Genomic DNA, 12692 nt, shown 5'->3' on the forward strand with positions numbered 1-12692 from the left:
TTTACAATTTCTATAATAGAAGATACCAGGGGACAAGAAAGATATAACAAAAAAACAACGAAAATGTTAACAACAGTTAAAAATACACTACACAAAAACCCAAAGACTGAGCAGCTAAAACCACACACTTCGAACATGTCGTGTTGGTCATGGTTTATACATGTTCCGGACCATATGAGTATTTGGACCATACGCGTATGGTCATGACCATATGGGTATATACTCATATGGTCCGACCATACGCGTATGGTCGGGGTAGTTAACACTCTGTTACAGTTTACTATTAATACTTCTAAACTCTTCATATTGTATGACCGTTCATCAAAAAGACGCTATCATATAGGTAATTTTTTTATTATATTATTATGAAAAGATAAGCTAAATAAAAATTATAAGTTTCATCTAGTTAATTTTACTTACTTGTCAAAACTATAATAAACACATTTTATACTTATGGTCATTACCGATGGTCAATATCGATTTGTTATAATATAATTACGATTGAATGGCAATATTTTACTTAATAAACTGAACAACATTACACAATTAAGGAGTAACTGGAAAGTAACATAGTTTATGTAAGTGGTTTGTGAATATGATGTTTTGCAGTCATGTTACGATATTTGAGATCTAGAGCTTCTTCTAAAAAAAAACACCGTAGACATATCGGAATGGCCCAAGACCTCGGTGTCACTGTACGCAGAACTACAAAAAGGCTAGCTTTTCACTCGCAAACAAAAGGTGTAAATGAAAAGGATCGTGCACAGCCAAGACTTACAAATGCAAAAAAACTATGATATATACTACCGTATGGAAGTAAATGTCACCCAAGCCTACATGTAAGAATGTAACTAACGATGAAAACTTAATTAACTATGGCATCATTATTAAATTTTACGTAGTATTTGTATTAAACAAATAATACATTGTCATGTTACCATCATTTTTTTTTAAGATAAAGTTTTTGTATTATTGAAACTTTTATAATGTAATTTAAAAAAAAATATACCTATATGGTCCAAATACTCATATGGTCCGGCCCGTTAATAACCAAACGAGTATTATACTCATATGGTCCGACCATACGCGTACGGTCGGACCATACGCGTACGGTCGGACCATACGACCATACGCGTATGGTCCAAATACTCATATGGTCCGGAACATACACATTATGCACTCAGTTTCTTTCGGTCATAATGGAAAAAAGAGAGACCGTATTATGGCTTCAACAATTGAAACATATCCGTTGATGTCTACGACATAAGTTTTGACTAGTGATGGTACCCGTAAAACTTCACCTTAGGGAGCTACCATTTGATTTTTATTGGGGGGGGGGGGGGAGTTTTGAGTAAAAAAAAAGGCAGGATGAGGCACTTGCAAAAAAAAAAGTCAGGACGACAATTTAGTTAAAAAAAGTCAGGATAAACTAAAAAAAAAGGCAGGACCGCACAGAGTGAAAAATAAAAAGGCAAAAATTAAATGGTAGCTTCCTTAACCACTAGAAAACCTTAGTTCAGCGTCTGTCGGAAAGTTAGTTTCGAAAAATGTTTTCCTGTATACGCATATTGCACATGTAGCCATCTTTTATGTTTTTATACAATCACTACTTTATTTGTAATTTAATACTAGTACTTTTAATCCATTACAGCCATATGTAAGATTTTTTTTTTTCAAAAATGACAAATTAGACAAAATGGGAATGCATGGTTAATTTTTAGACATTACCTAGAATTTGTCACTCAGTGCATGATTTTTACTTTGTTGTAGAGATTCTTAATGTCTTCAAATTGAATCACAAGCATGTTATCCAACATTGCACGTATCACTTGTTTTATCATTGTCATCGGCGTCACTTATAATACTAGTATTGTTGGCATTTGTGATATAAGTTCCTTTAAGGATAAGTCAAACTAAATCAATGTGATTTATTTATTTGTATAAAAGAGCAATGCATGTATAAATTGTGCATGACCCTTTATATTTCTCCAAAACACTTGTCATATACGGATTAAGGGAGGGGGCTGGGGCTCCGGTCCCCCTTTTTTGGAAATAAATGGTTAATAATATAGGGAATCACTATCATCGAAGGACTGACAATATGCTATTCATGATCATTCCTAAATCTGATCATCAAAATTTTTAACAGGAAGACATCAAAAATTATATAAGTGACTGATATAATTGTAAACAATTTCCATTGTTAAAGTACATAAAAAAGAGAATAGAAACGAAAAATGTGTCAAAGAGACAATAACTCGACCAAGGAGCCTAAAACAGCCCAAGGTGTCTTCAACACAGCTAGAAAATCCCGCACCAGGTTTACATGTATATCAATGAATATTAGTGGTGCAATTGATCGTACATTGACTTTCTGCATCTGTATATTGTATACACATGTATTTACAGAATATTCTCTGATTTCAAAGTTCAATTTTAATCATTTTAGGCATTTATGTAAAATGAATGGGAACATCAGTCATATTTCAAAAACAGTAAGTCAACAAAGGTTTTGTAAAATTCATTAGATATTTCCCAAAATTCTTGAAAAGACTAATTCTCATTAATCATATATATGTAGGTGAGTTTTGAATCTATGTTTCGAACTAATTTATCTAACACTCAAATAATGCTTCATATAAAAAGAAACACTATAAAGCTTAAGAATTCCTCAAAATTAAGTATCCTTTTTAAATCCTAAATTCACATTCCCAGTAGAGACAACTTCGTTGTAAGCTGGAGGAGGCGCTGAATACTCAGTGTTATATTGCTGCGGACTAGAATACTGGGAGGGAGTAAACTGTACACCGGGTTCGTTAAATGTGGCTGAAAAACAAATATTGATTGTTTTACATATTGTTCTATTTCATTCAGGTAAAAAATAAACACAAATAGGTTATATTAAATTAATTCCTGGTATAAAAAAGAAGATGTGGTATGATTGCCAATGAGACATATAATTTTTATATAACAATAGAAAATATGAGAAACAATAAAATAAAACCGAAGTCACTATATACATATATTCATATTCAGTCCCCAACTATTGTAGAAAAGTGTTTATATTACATACCAGTTTCTAAATGGTCATTTATAAGTTAGCTAAGATAAGTTATGACATTTGATCGTAATGATTGTCATGTTTGTCTTGGTAACAATCCAATATTTGGATTTTACACCAATAAAACGATTTGATTTGATTTGATATAAGCTAATATCTGTCTTCAACCCTTGTGTAATGTTTTGATAAAAAAAAGTCCACAAAAAACACCGAGGTAAAAAAAAAGATATTTGAATAAACAATTGACATTCGAATAATATTCCTGAAAATTGAGAAAAGCTTTCAACTATTATTTTTTTTAATTACCGAAACATATTTTTTTAAATTAAGGATGGAATTCTGATGGGTGATCGCAATACTTTAAAACCAGGTGTAATCCACAATTTTCTACAAAAGGAAATATATATTTTCCAAGACAGGAATACGACAGTTGTTTTCCATTCGTTTTATGTGTTTGAGCTTTTGATTTTGCCAATTGATAAGAGACTTTCTGATTTGAATTTTCCATTCGTTTGATGTGTTCGAACTTTTGATTTTGTCATTTGATTGGAGACTTTCCTTTTTTAAATTTTCATAGGAGTTCAGTATTTTTGTGATTTTACTTTTCCTTGGAGTTCGGTATTTTTGTTATCTTACCTTTTTAAACATCTTATAACATTCTGCTTATCTAAAAGAGGGACGAAAGACACCAAAGGGACAGTCAAACTCGTAAATCTAAAACAAACTGACAACGCCATGGCTAAAAATACGCCATAATACGCGCCATTTGAACTCGTCTGGATTTTCCTTGGTTATACCTTTTTAAGCAACTTATAACATTTTTCTTTTTCAAAGATATATTGAAATACGTCGGAATGAATAAAATAAACTGCATATTTAATACGCACCATTTGAACTCATCTCGGTTGTTGAAATAGTGGCGATTGTTGCTTGGTTTGTTCTGACTACTTGTCCTCCAGAAGTCTTATTACCACTACAGCAGCAAAACGCACAACACATTATGCATCCTGTTAAAAACACAGCACCTCCTATAAGGGCACCAAATACAACGCCTACGATTGCACCAGTTGATCTGTGATAAAACATTAAAATTATTATAAATATAGTATATAATAGGATTATAATCATTTATATACAAATCTGAGAGTCACTTTAACAAATTTTAAGGACGCCATCACGAGTTTGTTGATTGTAATGGAATAACCGTTTCATGGATGAATTCGGATATGTTATCATGTCGTAACAACAATCCCCTTCCCCTTTTTCACGAATGTGACCTACCGAATTAGACTATTTTTCAGATTTTAAAACCATACGGTAGCAATACACAGTTAGGAGTTTGGTTTCGCATTGTGGCTCCGGAGGATTTTTCAAATATGAAAGTTATTGTGTAATAAATTTCATTTTCAGACAACTGAGTACTAATTAAGCCATCAAGATTATTTTTCACATGTTTTATGGGCTATTTTCTGTTTGACTCTGCGTATTTTCATAGCTTAACCGGCCATTAGTCCGGAAATTAATGTAATGTTTCCACACACTTTTTTTCTAAAAGAAGTTTTTCACGCAATTTTACAAAAAAATGAGATGAAAGATATATGTAAACTGTTTCAGATAAGGTTTTACTTCAAGCAATTGAAATTCTACTTTTAGCCAAATTTTTGGGGAAACATGTGACATCTTTATCCCCTTTTTGCAATATTTTATAGCAAATAAATGCAGATTATTGCCATGGATACACCTAAAAGAAACGATACTTTATCATTGTATATGCTGAATACAAAATATATTGAACATTCTGATTCAAAAATATGCACATATATGACACAAACAGTAAGCTAAATATTTCAAGAAAGCAATGAAAAGGGGATGGTAAAATTTATGAGTGCAATTTTTTTCCTAACTGTTTATTGCTACCTAAGCAACAAGACGGGTGCCATATGTGGAGCAGGATATGCTCACCCTTCCGGAGCACCTGAGATCACGACAAGTTTTTGTGTTGCTTAGTCTTTAGTTTTCTTTGTTGTTTCTTGTGTACTATTATTTTTCTGTTCGTCTTTTTCTTTTTTAGCCAATGCATTGTCAGTTTATTTTCGATCTATTAGTTTGAATGTCCCTTTGGTATCTTTTGCTCCTCCTTTAAAGTTTTGTAATTGTAAAGGGTTCAGAGTTCAATGTGACAAATTGATGAACGCGCATTCATTCGGAGACGAAAAGATGAGGAATTACGTCTGTAATGTGTAATCATAAATAAACGCACCAGAGATACCATGATTATTTCATTTAATCAATAGGGACAAATTCATGTTTTGTGCCTTTGATAGACTTCAAAGTTTGATATTTTTCAAATAAGGAATTTGCACTTGTCCCATTAACATATATGGAAAGCAAACCATTAGATAAGAAAAAAACATTAAATAAAAATAAAAATAATTTATGTTTTCATTTTAGTTTATTGATGAATTTGGTTAATATGTCAACAAGTTATACTTATTATATTCTATCAAAACTATGATATAAGTTATTATTGAAAGTCTCTTCCCGCTATTGACCGGATTTCATTATTATTATTACTTTTTACTTTATTTTGTTGGCGCAAATGAAATTGTATAACTTGGTGCAAATGAAATGTCAATGTACTATAATTTGGGTGCAAATTTAATATTTTTTGGACGCAAAAACAAAGCACTATTAATTGACAGTTAGTCTATGGAAAGGTAATGAGCCACTATTCAATTTAGCACTTTTTACAACTGGAGTAATCTTTAAGTCTATTTGATTGCCCCTTGTTAGAAAATGTCGATCTGCCCAAACATGAAGTATTTAAAAAAAAATATGATTCGTGAAACAATGGTTATCTCTGCGTTAGTTCTAAGTACCAAAATATCCAACTGTGTAATGTGGAAAATGACGAATACCATAATAATAAGACCGGGATAACCCAAAATGTTGATATCTATGTTACGTTGGTATCATCGGCTTATTGTTAAGAAAATAAGGTTTCAACTCCCTCATGCAAAGACAACCATTGACGGATTTTTGCAACATTTTTTAAGTCTTTTTTGTGTGTTTGTGATATAATAGCTCTTCAACTGTTTTAGTTCTTATACATCCTTGGTTATAAGATATTCGACTTAAAGTGTGATAACCTGAATAACTTGACAAAAATGCAGATAAAACCAACTTACAGAGACGACGAGTAATAAGAGTAATAGTAGTAGTAATAGGTATAGCTGTAACTTCTGTAACTGATATATCCACGATAACTACGAAATCCGGATCGAAATCCACGTGCCAATGCAGCTGAAATGAAAGAATATATCTACATTTGTTTAAACGTTTGTTAAATAGTCGTTAATTTATTACAGGCAGTCGATAAAGATTTTTTTTAAATCAAGGAATTACAAAAGAAAGATAGATTCGTTAAGATATTTTGCGAAATTTAAATAATTTCATTTGTATCTTTAGTTTTATTTGTGTAGAAATTCAAGTAAACCAACGAGTTATTCAACATACTAGTACTATTAAGAGGTCTTGGAACACAGTTATCGTCCTATAATTTTCGTCCCTACTGTGAACAGTGTATTTCTTGTAATATTTTTTCATACCCCTTCCCATGTTATTGTTTCGTGTGTCATGCATTAAAAAGCAAATAAAGGATGATATTTTTCAAAAGTTTGGTAAAGAATTAAATAGTAAAGTATTGATTTGGTCCAGTTGAAAAGGGTTAACAATTGATATGCATCAAGCTGTCAAACAAAATTTAAGACTCCTTAACATAAAATTATTCATATTTTGAGTTAAACCTGATGAACTTTTTTTTATAATAATTTTGATTTTACTGTTCCAAACAATTGTACACCACACTATGAAGATAATATTGAGAAAGCGCAAGTGCAATTTTCTGATTCGCCTGTATTGTCTAAAATGTATACAACTGTAGTTGGGAAATAACAGTGTTACCAGGCATAGTTTGCACTACGATATACATATTTGTAATCATGACTCCTTTCTCAAAGATAAAGATAACACAATAAATGTCTTCCTTGACGTAGGATTCATCTAATCACGCCTTGTCATTCATTTACATGTGTTTTTTCCCGCAAATTAATCAATATATTGTGAAATAGACCCTAATCTCAAAATAGCCCTAAAAGTATCTCTCTGAATGTCATAACAAAAATAACAGTAACAGTAACGACGCCTTTTTATTAGGATTTTCCGTGCTTATCCTTAATCAGTACAAGCAAGGAAGTTAGCAATACGTCCATGGTACAAGTAAGCCCTGTATAAGTGAAATTAATACATACAGACAATTTCATTGGTGTGAAGGAAAGTATTGTGAAAAGAGATTATTTTGAATCGAAATCCTTAAATCTTTTCAACAGTTTTCTTGATTTAATTAAAAGTAAAAATGAAAAGAAGATGTTGGAAAATCCCTAAAAATCTAGATATTAATATAGATATTATATTGTTGAGTTGTCTTTACAGTATAAACCATGCTTTAAATTTCCCAGAGTACAATAAATAGTGCAGAGGCAATAATCTGTCAATACCAAATTTATTTATTTTTTAAATAAACAAATAACTTAAACAACCGATAAGAGGAATATAAGTCAGAAGCCTGTAATTGAGTGATTGTTGTTTGTGTCTGTCTGATATATCTTATTTTCGTTTACTTTCAAAGGTAGGATTTAGTCACAGATTTTTATTAATAATGTAGTACAGTGTTAAAATTAAGTGAAAAAAGTATACAAAAAATAAAACTTTATATGAGTTCTGCTTTAAAACTAATGCAGCACACCTTTTTATAAACTGTTACGAATTATTTTGAAATAATTCAATTGAACTTATATCTTTATTTTTGAAAGCATTATTTTTCGTCAAAAATATATGCCCTAAAATGCACTTTAAATGTGTAAAAGTTAAAAATCTATTCGGCTTCGAATGACAGACACCTCATGACCAGAAAACAGCTTGATACTGATGTGTACTATAAATGTATTGAGCCAGCATTGTAAATATCGGAGGTACCATTCAAGTTTACTGCAAAGATTATTCCAATCTTCATATCAATCTAGTACATGTTATAATTGTATGACGTCATTGAAATTTCTTATTAACCCCTTCCTGTTCCCATCGGTACTCTGGTACCGATGGGCTATATTTTTGGGTAACTAACTTGCGCAAAGTATTGAATCTTTGACATTTGTTGACGTACAGAAGTGGTTGATGGCTCAAATCAATCCCCTATATCACAGCTGTGTGATTAGTGGTGCCTAAAACTTCTTCCGAGTACGGTTGGGTATCAAATCGTCCCTAACGGACAACGTTTTCTCCTGTAAAAACCGTGTTTTTTTTTTTGATTTGAACTTAATATTTCCGTCGAGTATGGGAAAATAAACTGTTGATTTTAGGGGCAATATGACTTTTTTTATTAACTTCGCCGTGTATTTTTGAGGGAAACTATTCAAAGTATGATTAAAACTTGTACTTAAGTGAAAAAAGTGATTGAAAGTGTACCAACGCAATCATTTACTTGAAATGCACTCTCAATTTGTGGTCATTTCTTTCCATATTAATTGAAAAAAAGACAAAAAAGACAAAAAGTCATGAATTTTTTTTTTTCGAAGTTGAAATAGATGTAACAGAACATTGTTTCTGATGTGCCTGGTTATGGAAATGTCGAAAACACTTTTGTTCAAATAAAGAAACCGGTAAAAGTCTAGAAAAAAATGGCAGACTAAAGTATGATATCATCCTATATTTGCTCAAAATAATGGGTTTTACAACAATTATATGTTATATCGAGACTTAATTTCTAAACGAAAACAGCAAACAGGCTGATTATTTGATTACTTTCACTTCGTTGCTTTATGAAAGAGTTAAGTATTAAAATTTCATTATTTTAAACTGGAACTCCCGTGGTTCAGGGGGAAGCTGCACTAGCCCGCAGCAGGAAGATTGCATGTTCGAACCTCAAAGCCGGAGGTGAAAAAATAATTTCCTATATTAAATGAAACTTAACTTAACTTACTTTCAATTTCAACAAGAGGGTCATGAATACATATAAAAGTCAACTTAAAAACAATGTTTGTATGTTTTTAAAGAATGTGTGTCCTAATTGCACCCCCCCCCCCCCCTTAAACTAAAACCTCATAGGCCCAAAACACCAAAGTAATTATTGGTCATTCATTGATGCTTTACTTTCAATGTCCAAATTCTATGTGCTGCTTGGAAAAACATAATTTAAGCTAAAATTTGTGTCAAGTATAAGATTTTGACGAAAAAACGGCTGAAAACCGTTATTTTGCATGTTGCGGGCATCCACGTTTGGGGGGCATATAGCACGTATTTCCTCCAACTATACCATAATGGTAACTTTCCTGTGTCTATCAGACTTAGGACATTGCTTTGACACTTAAACTTTATCCTATTAGCCCTTATAAAAGTCTCCACACGACCTTTTTCGGAAGACTTTTGTATTTTTTTACTTTTTTTTCGCAAGTCACGTGACTTTTGGACAGATAACACGTGACTTCAAAAGACAAAATTTCTGATATATTATATTTTTTGAAATATTTTATCATTTATCTCTCAAATGGACCTAAAACGACCTTTATGTAAGCCTCAGTGCGAATGCTATATGCGATTGAACTTTGATAGTGTCTTTCCATAAGTTTACGTCCAATTTGGCGGAACGTGAAAGGGTTAAGCATTCTTAACCCCTTCCTGTTCCCATCGGTACTCTGGTACCGATGGGCTATATTTTTGGGTAACTAACTTGCGCAAAGTATTGAATCTTTGACATTTGTTGACGTACAGAAGTGGTTGATGGCTCAAATCAATCCCCTATATCACAGCTGTGTGATTAGTGGTGCCTAAAACTTCTTCCGAGTACGGTTGGGTATCAAATCGTCCCTAACGGACAACGTTTTCTCCTGTAAAAACCGTGTTTTTTTTTTTGATTTGAACTTAATATTTCCGTCGAGTATGGGAAAATAAACTGTTGATTTTAGGGGCAATATGACTTTTTTTATTAACTTCGCCGTGTATTTTTGAGGGAAACTATTCAAAGTATGATTAAAACTTGTACTTAAGTGAAAAAAGTGATTGAAAGTGTACCAACGCAATCATTTACTTGAAATGCACTCTCAATTTGTGGTCATTTCTTTCCATATTAATTGAAAAAAAGACAAAAAAGACAAAAAGTCATGAATTTTTTTTTTTCGAAGTTGAAATAGATGTAACAGAACATTGTTTCTGATGTGCCTGGTTATGGAAATGTCGAAAACACTTTTGTTCAAATAAAGAAACCGGTAAAAGTCTAGAAAAAAATGGCAGACTAAAGTATGATATCATCCTATATTTGCTCAAAATAATGGGTTTTACAACAATTATATGTTATATCGAGACTTAATTTCTAAACGAAAACAGCAAACAGGCTGATTATTTGATTACTTTCACTTCGTTGCTTTATGAAAGAGTTAAGTATTAAAATTTCATTATTTTAAACTGGAACTCCCGTGGTTCAGGGGGAAGCTGCACTAGCCCGCAGCAGGAAGATTTGCATGTTCGAACCTCAAAGCCGGAGGTGAAAAAATAATTTCCTATATTAAATGAAACTTAACTTAACTTACTTTCAATTTCAACAAGAGGGTCATGAATACATATAAAAGTCAACTTAAAAACAATGTTTGTATGTTTTTAAAGAATGTGTGTCCTAATTGCACCCCCCCCCCCCCCCCCTTAAACTAAAACCTCATAGGCCCAAAACACCAAAGTAATTATTGGTCATTCATTGATGCTTTACTTTCAATGTCCAAATTCTATGTGCTGCTTGGAAAAACATAATTTAAGCTAAAATTTGTGTCAAGTATAAGATTTTGACGAAAAAACGGCTGAAAACCGTTATTTTGCATGTTGCGGGCATCCACGTTTGGGGGGCATATAGCACGTATTTCCTCCAACTATACCATAATGGTAACTTTCCTGTGTCTATCAGACTTAGGACATTGCTTTGACACTTAAACTTTATCCTATTAGCCCGTATAAAAGTCTCCACACGACCTTTTTCGGAAGACTTTTGTATTTTTTTACTTTTTTTTCGCAAGTCACGTGACTTTTGGACAGATAACACGTGACTTCAAAAGACAAAATTTCTGATATATTATATTTTTTGAAATATTTTATCATTTATCTCTCAAATGGACCTAAAACGACCTTTATGTAAGCCTCAGTGCGAAAGCTATATGCGATTGAACTTAGATAGTGTCTTTCCATAAGTTTACGTCCAATTTGGCGGAACGTGAAAGGGTTAAACTGAAAGAATTTTACAATTTTATTTACTTAGAGAACTTAAATGACCAATAGGACATTTGTTTGTTTTTGAAACTTGAATGCATCATATAAAGAATAGAGACAGTAGAGTTGAAAAAAAAAGGAACGGAACAACCTTATCAAATTGAATTTGAAGTAAGGTAGCTACCATTTCACTTAAGGGGAGGGGTTTGTTTTTGTCTGAGTCATAATTTGTTACACGCAAGGCTCATTTTTTCAATTTTCAACGCTTTCAATGAAATTATTTTTTCCATAATATTTAACACTTTACGGTATGGGGGAAATCTAGATTCAGAATATATTGTCTTCTGCTTGACTAGATTATTTGTTTCTTCATCAAATTGGGGATCAGAATTTTTTTTTTAGAAAAAGCATAATGCCCCACTAACCGGCCTCCTTTTTTTGTGAAAAGTTAAAATGGTCTTTCACTTATGTTTGAGGCAAAACGAGTGCAATGTCGGACATCAATATATACACAGTACTTACTGTCGATGAAATAAAGGATTAATATAATCCACACTAAAAATTTGTATGCACTCCTTAAATTATACATAATAAAAAGATGTTACTTGATCAACAGTATTTCAAACTAAAAAGTACTTATGTCCATGTTTTCACTCTTAAATTACAAAAAAAAAATCACATTTCAAAATTTGTATTTCAAAATGTACTGTTTGTGTTGATAATGGTATGTTTGCGTTGTGGACCAACCCGACAAATTTTTATCTCTTATCTGAGGAACCCAGGGGTTATATTGAGTATAGGTCATAATCAATTTTAACATACCGTAAATTGAGATTTAAAGATTTAAAACAGGAACTATATTCTGGTTTCTTTTCCGAGTTTAAAAAAAACACGAAAAGGAGTCTGTAAATTTTCATAAAGTGTGTTTTCTTTTATTTGTTGCTTTTAAAATGATAAACCTCTATAGATTTCAGTCACAGGATTAAATACTTCTCTATCATTCAAACATTTTTCAGATAGGAAAATGCCCTTCCATATATAGGTGAATACACATAATCAGGTGACAAAAATTACAAATGCATTATCTGCTTATGATAGTGTAATTCTAATGATGACGATGGGAGTAACAAAAAAGAAATCGAATGCTGTAGCTGTTTTTAAAAAGCCAAACTAACAAACTTAGACAAGAGAGACTACGTATAAATACATACAAAATAAACTAGAGTCTCAAATGTTTCTGTATCGCTAAACTGTGGTATTAATAGTTGATGGTAATCGAGGTCAGACTGGTACTCTGGTCCAGGTTAAATAAAAACAAGAATGTGTC

General features: G+C 32.0%; 1 protein-coding gene across 1 annotated transcript; it reads right to left on the reverse strand.

Annotated features, from left to right (window-relative positions):
* Positions 1 to 1687: 1687 nt before the first annotated feature.
* LOC134710359 (cysteine and tyrosine-rich protein 1-like) lies at positions 1688 to 12116 on the reverse strand. Its single transcript, XM_063570710.1, has 4 exons — positions 11888 to 12116; positions 6250 to 6364; positions 3949 to 4133; positions 1688 to 2826 (listed from the first exon to the last, which is right to left on the reverse strand). The coding sequence occupies exons 1-4, from the start codon at positions 11952 to 11954 to the stop codon at positions 2678 to 2680; spliced, it is 516 nt and encodes a 171-aa protein (XP_063426780.1). The 5' UTR covers positions 11955 to 12116; the 3' UTR covers positions 1688 to 2677.
* Between the last annotated feature and the right edge of the window lie 576 nt (positions 12117 to 12692).

This window comes from Mytilus trossulus, chromosome 1, assembly GCF_036588685.1.
Source record: "Mytilus trossulus isolate FHL-02 chromosome 1, PNRI_Mtr1.1.1.hap1, whole genome shotgun sequence".
Classification (NCBI taxonomy): Eukaryota; Metazoa; Mollusca; class Bivalvia; order Mytilida; family Mytilidae; genus Mytilus; species Mytilus trossulus.

Coding starts and splice junctions, on each gene's coding strand:
- LOC134710359 (XM_063570710.1), bottom strand. CDS start 11,954: ATGTATAATTTAAGGAGTGCATACAAATTTTTAGTGTGGATTATATTA. Junction 6,365..11,887: donor AATCCTTTATTTCATCGACA/GTAAGTACTGTG, acceptor CTTTCATTTCAG/CTGCATTGGCACGTGGATTT. Junction 2,827..3,948: donor AACCGAGATGAGTTCAAATG/GTGCGTATTAAA, acceptor TTTGTTTTTCAG/CCACATTTAACGAACCCGGT.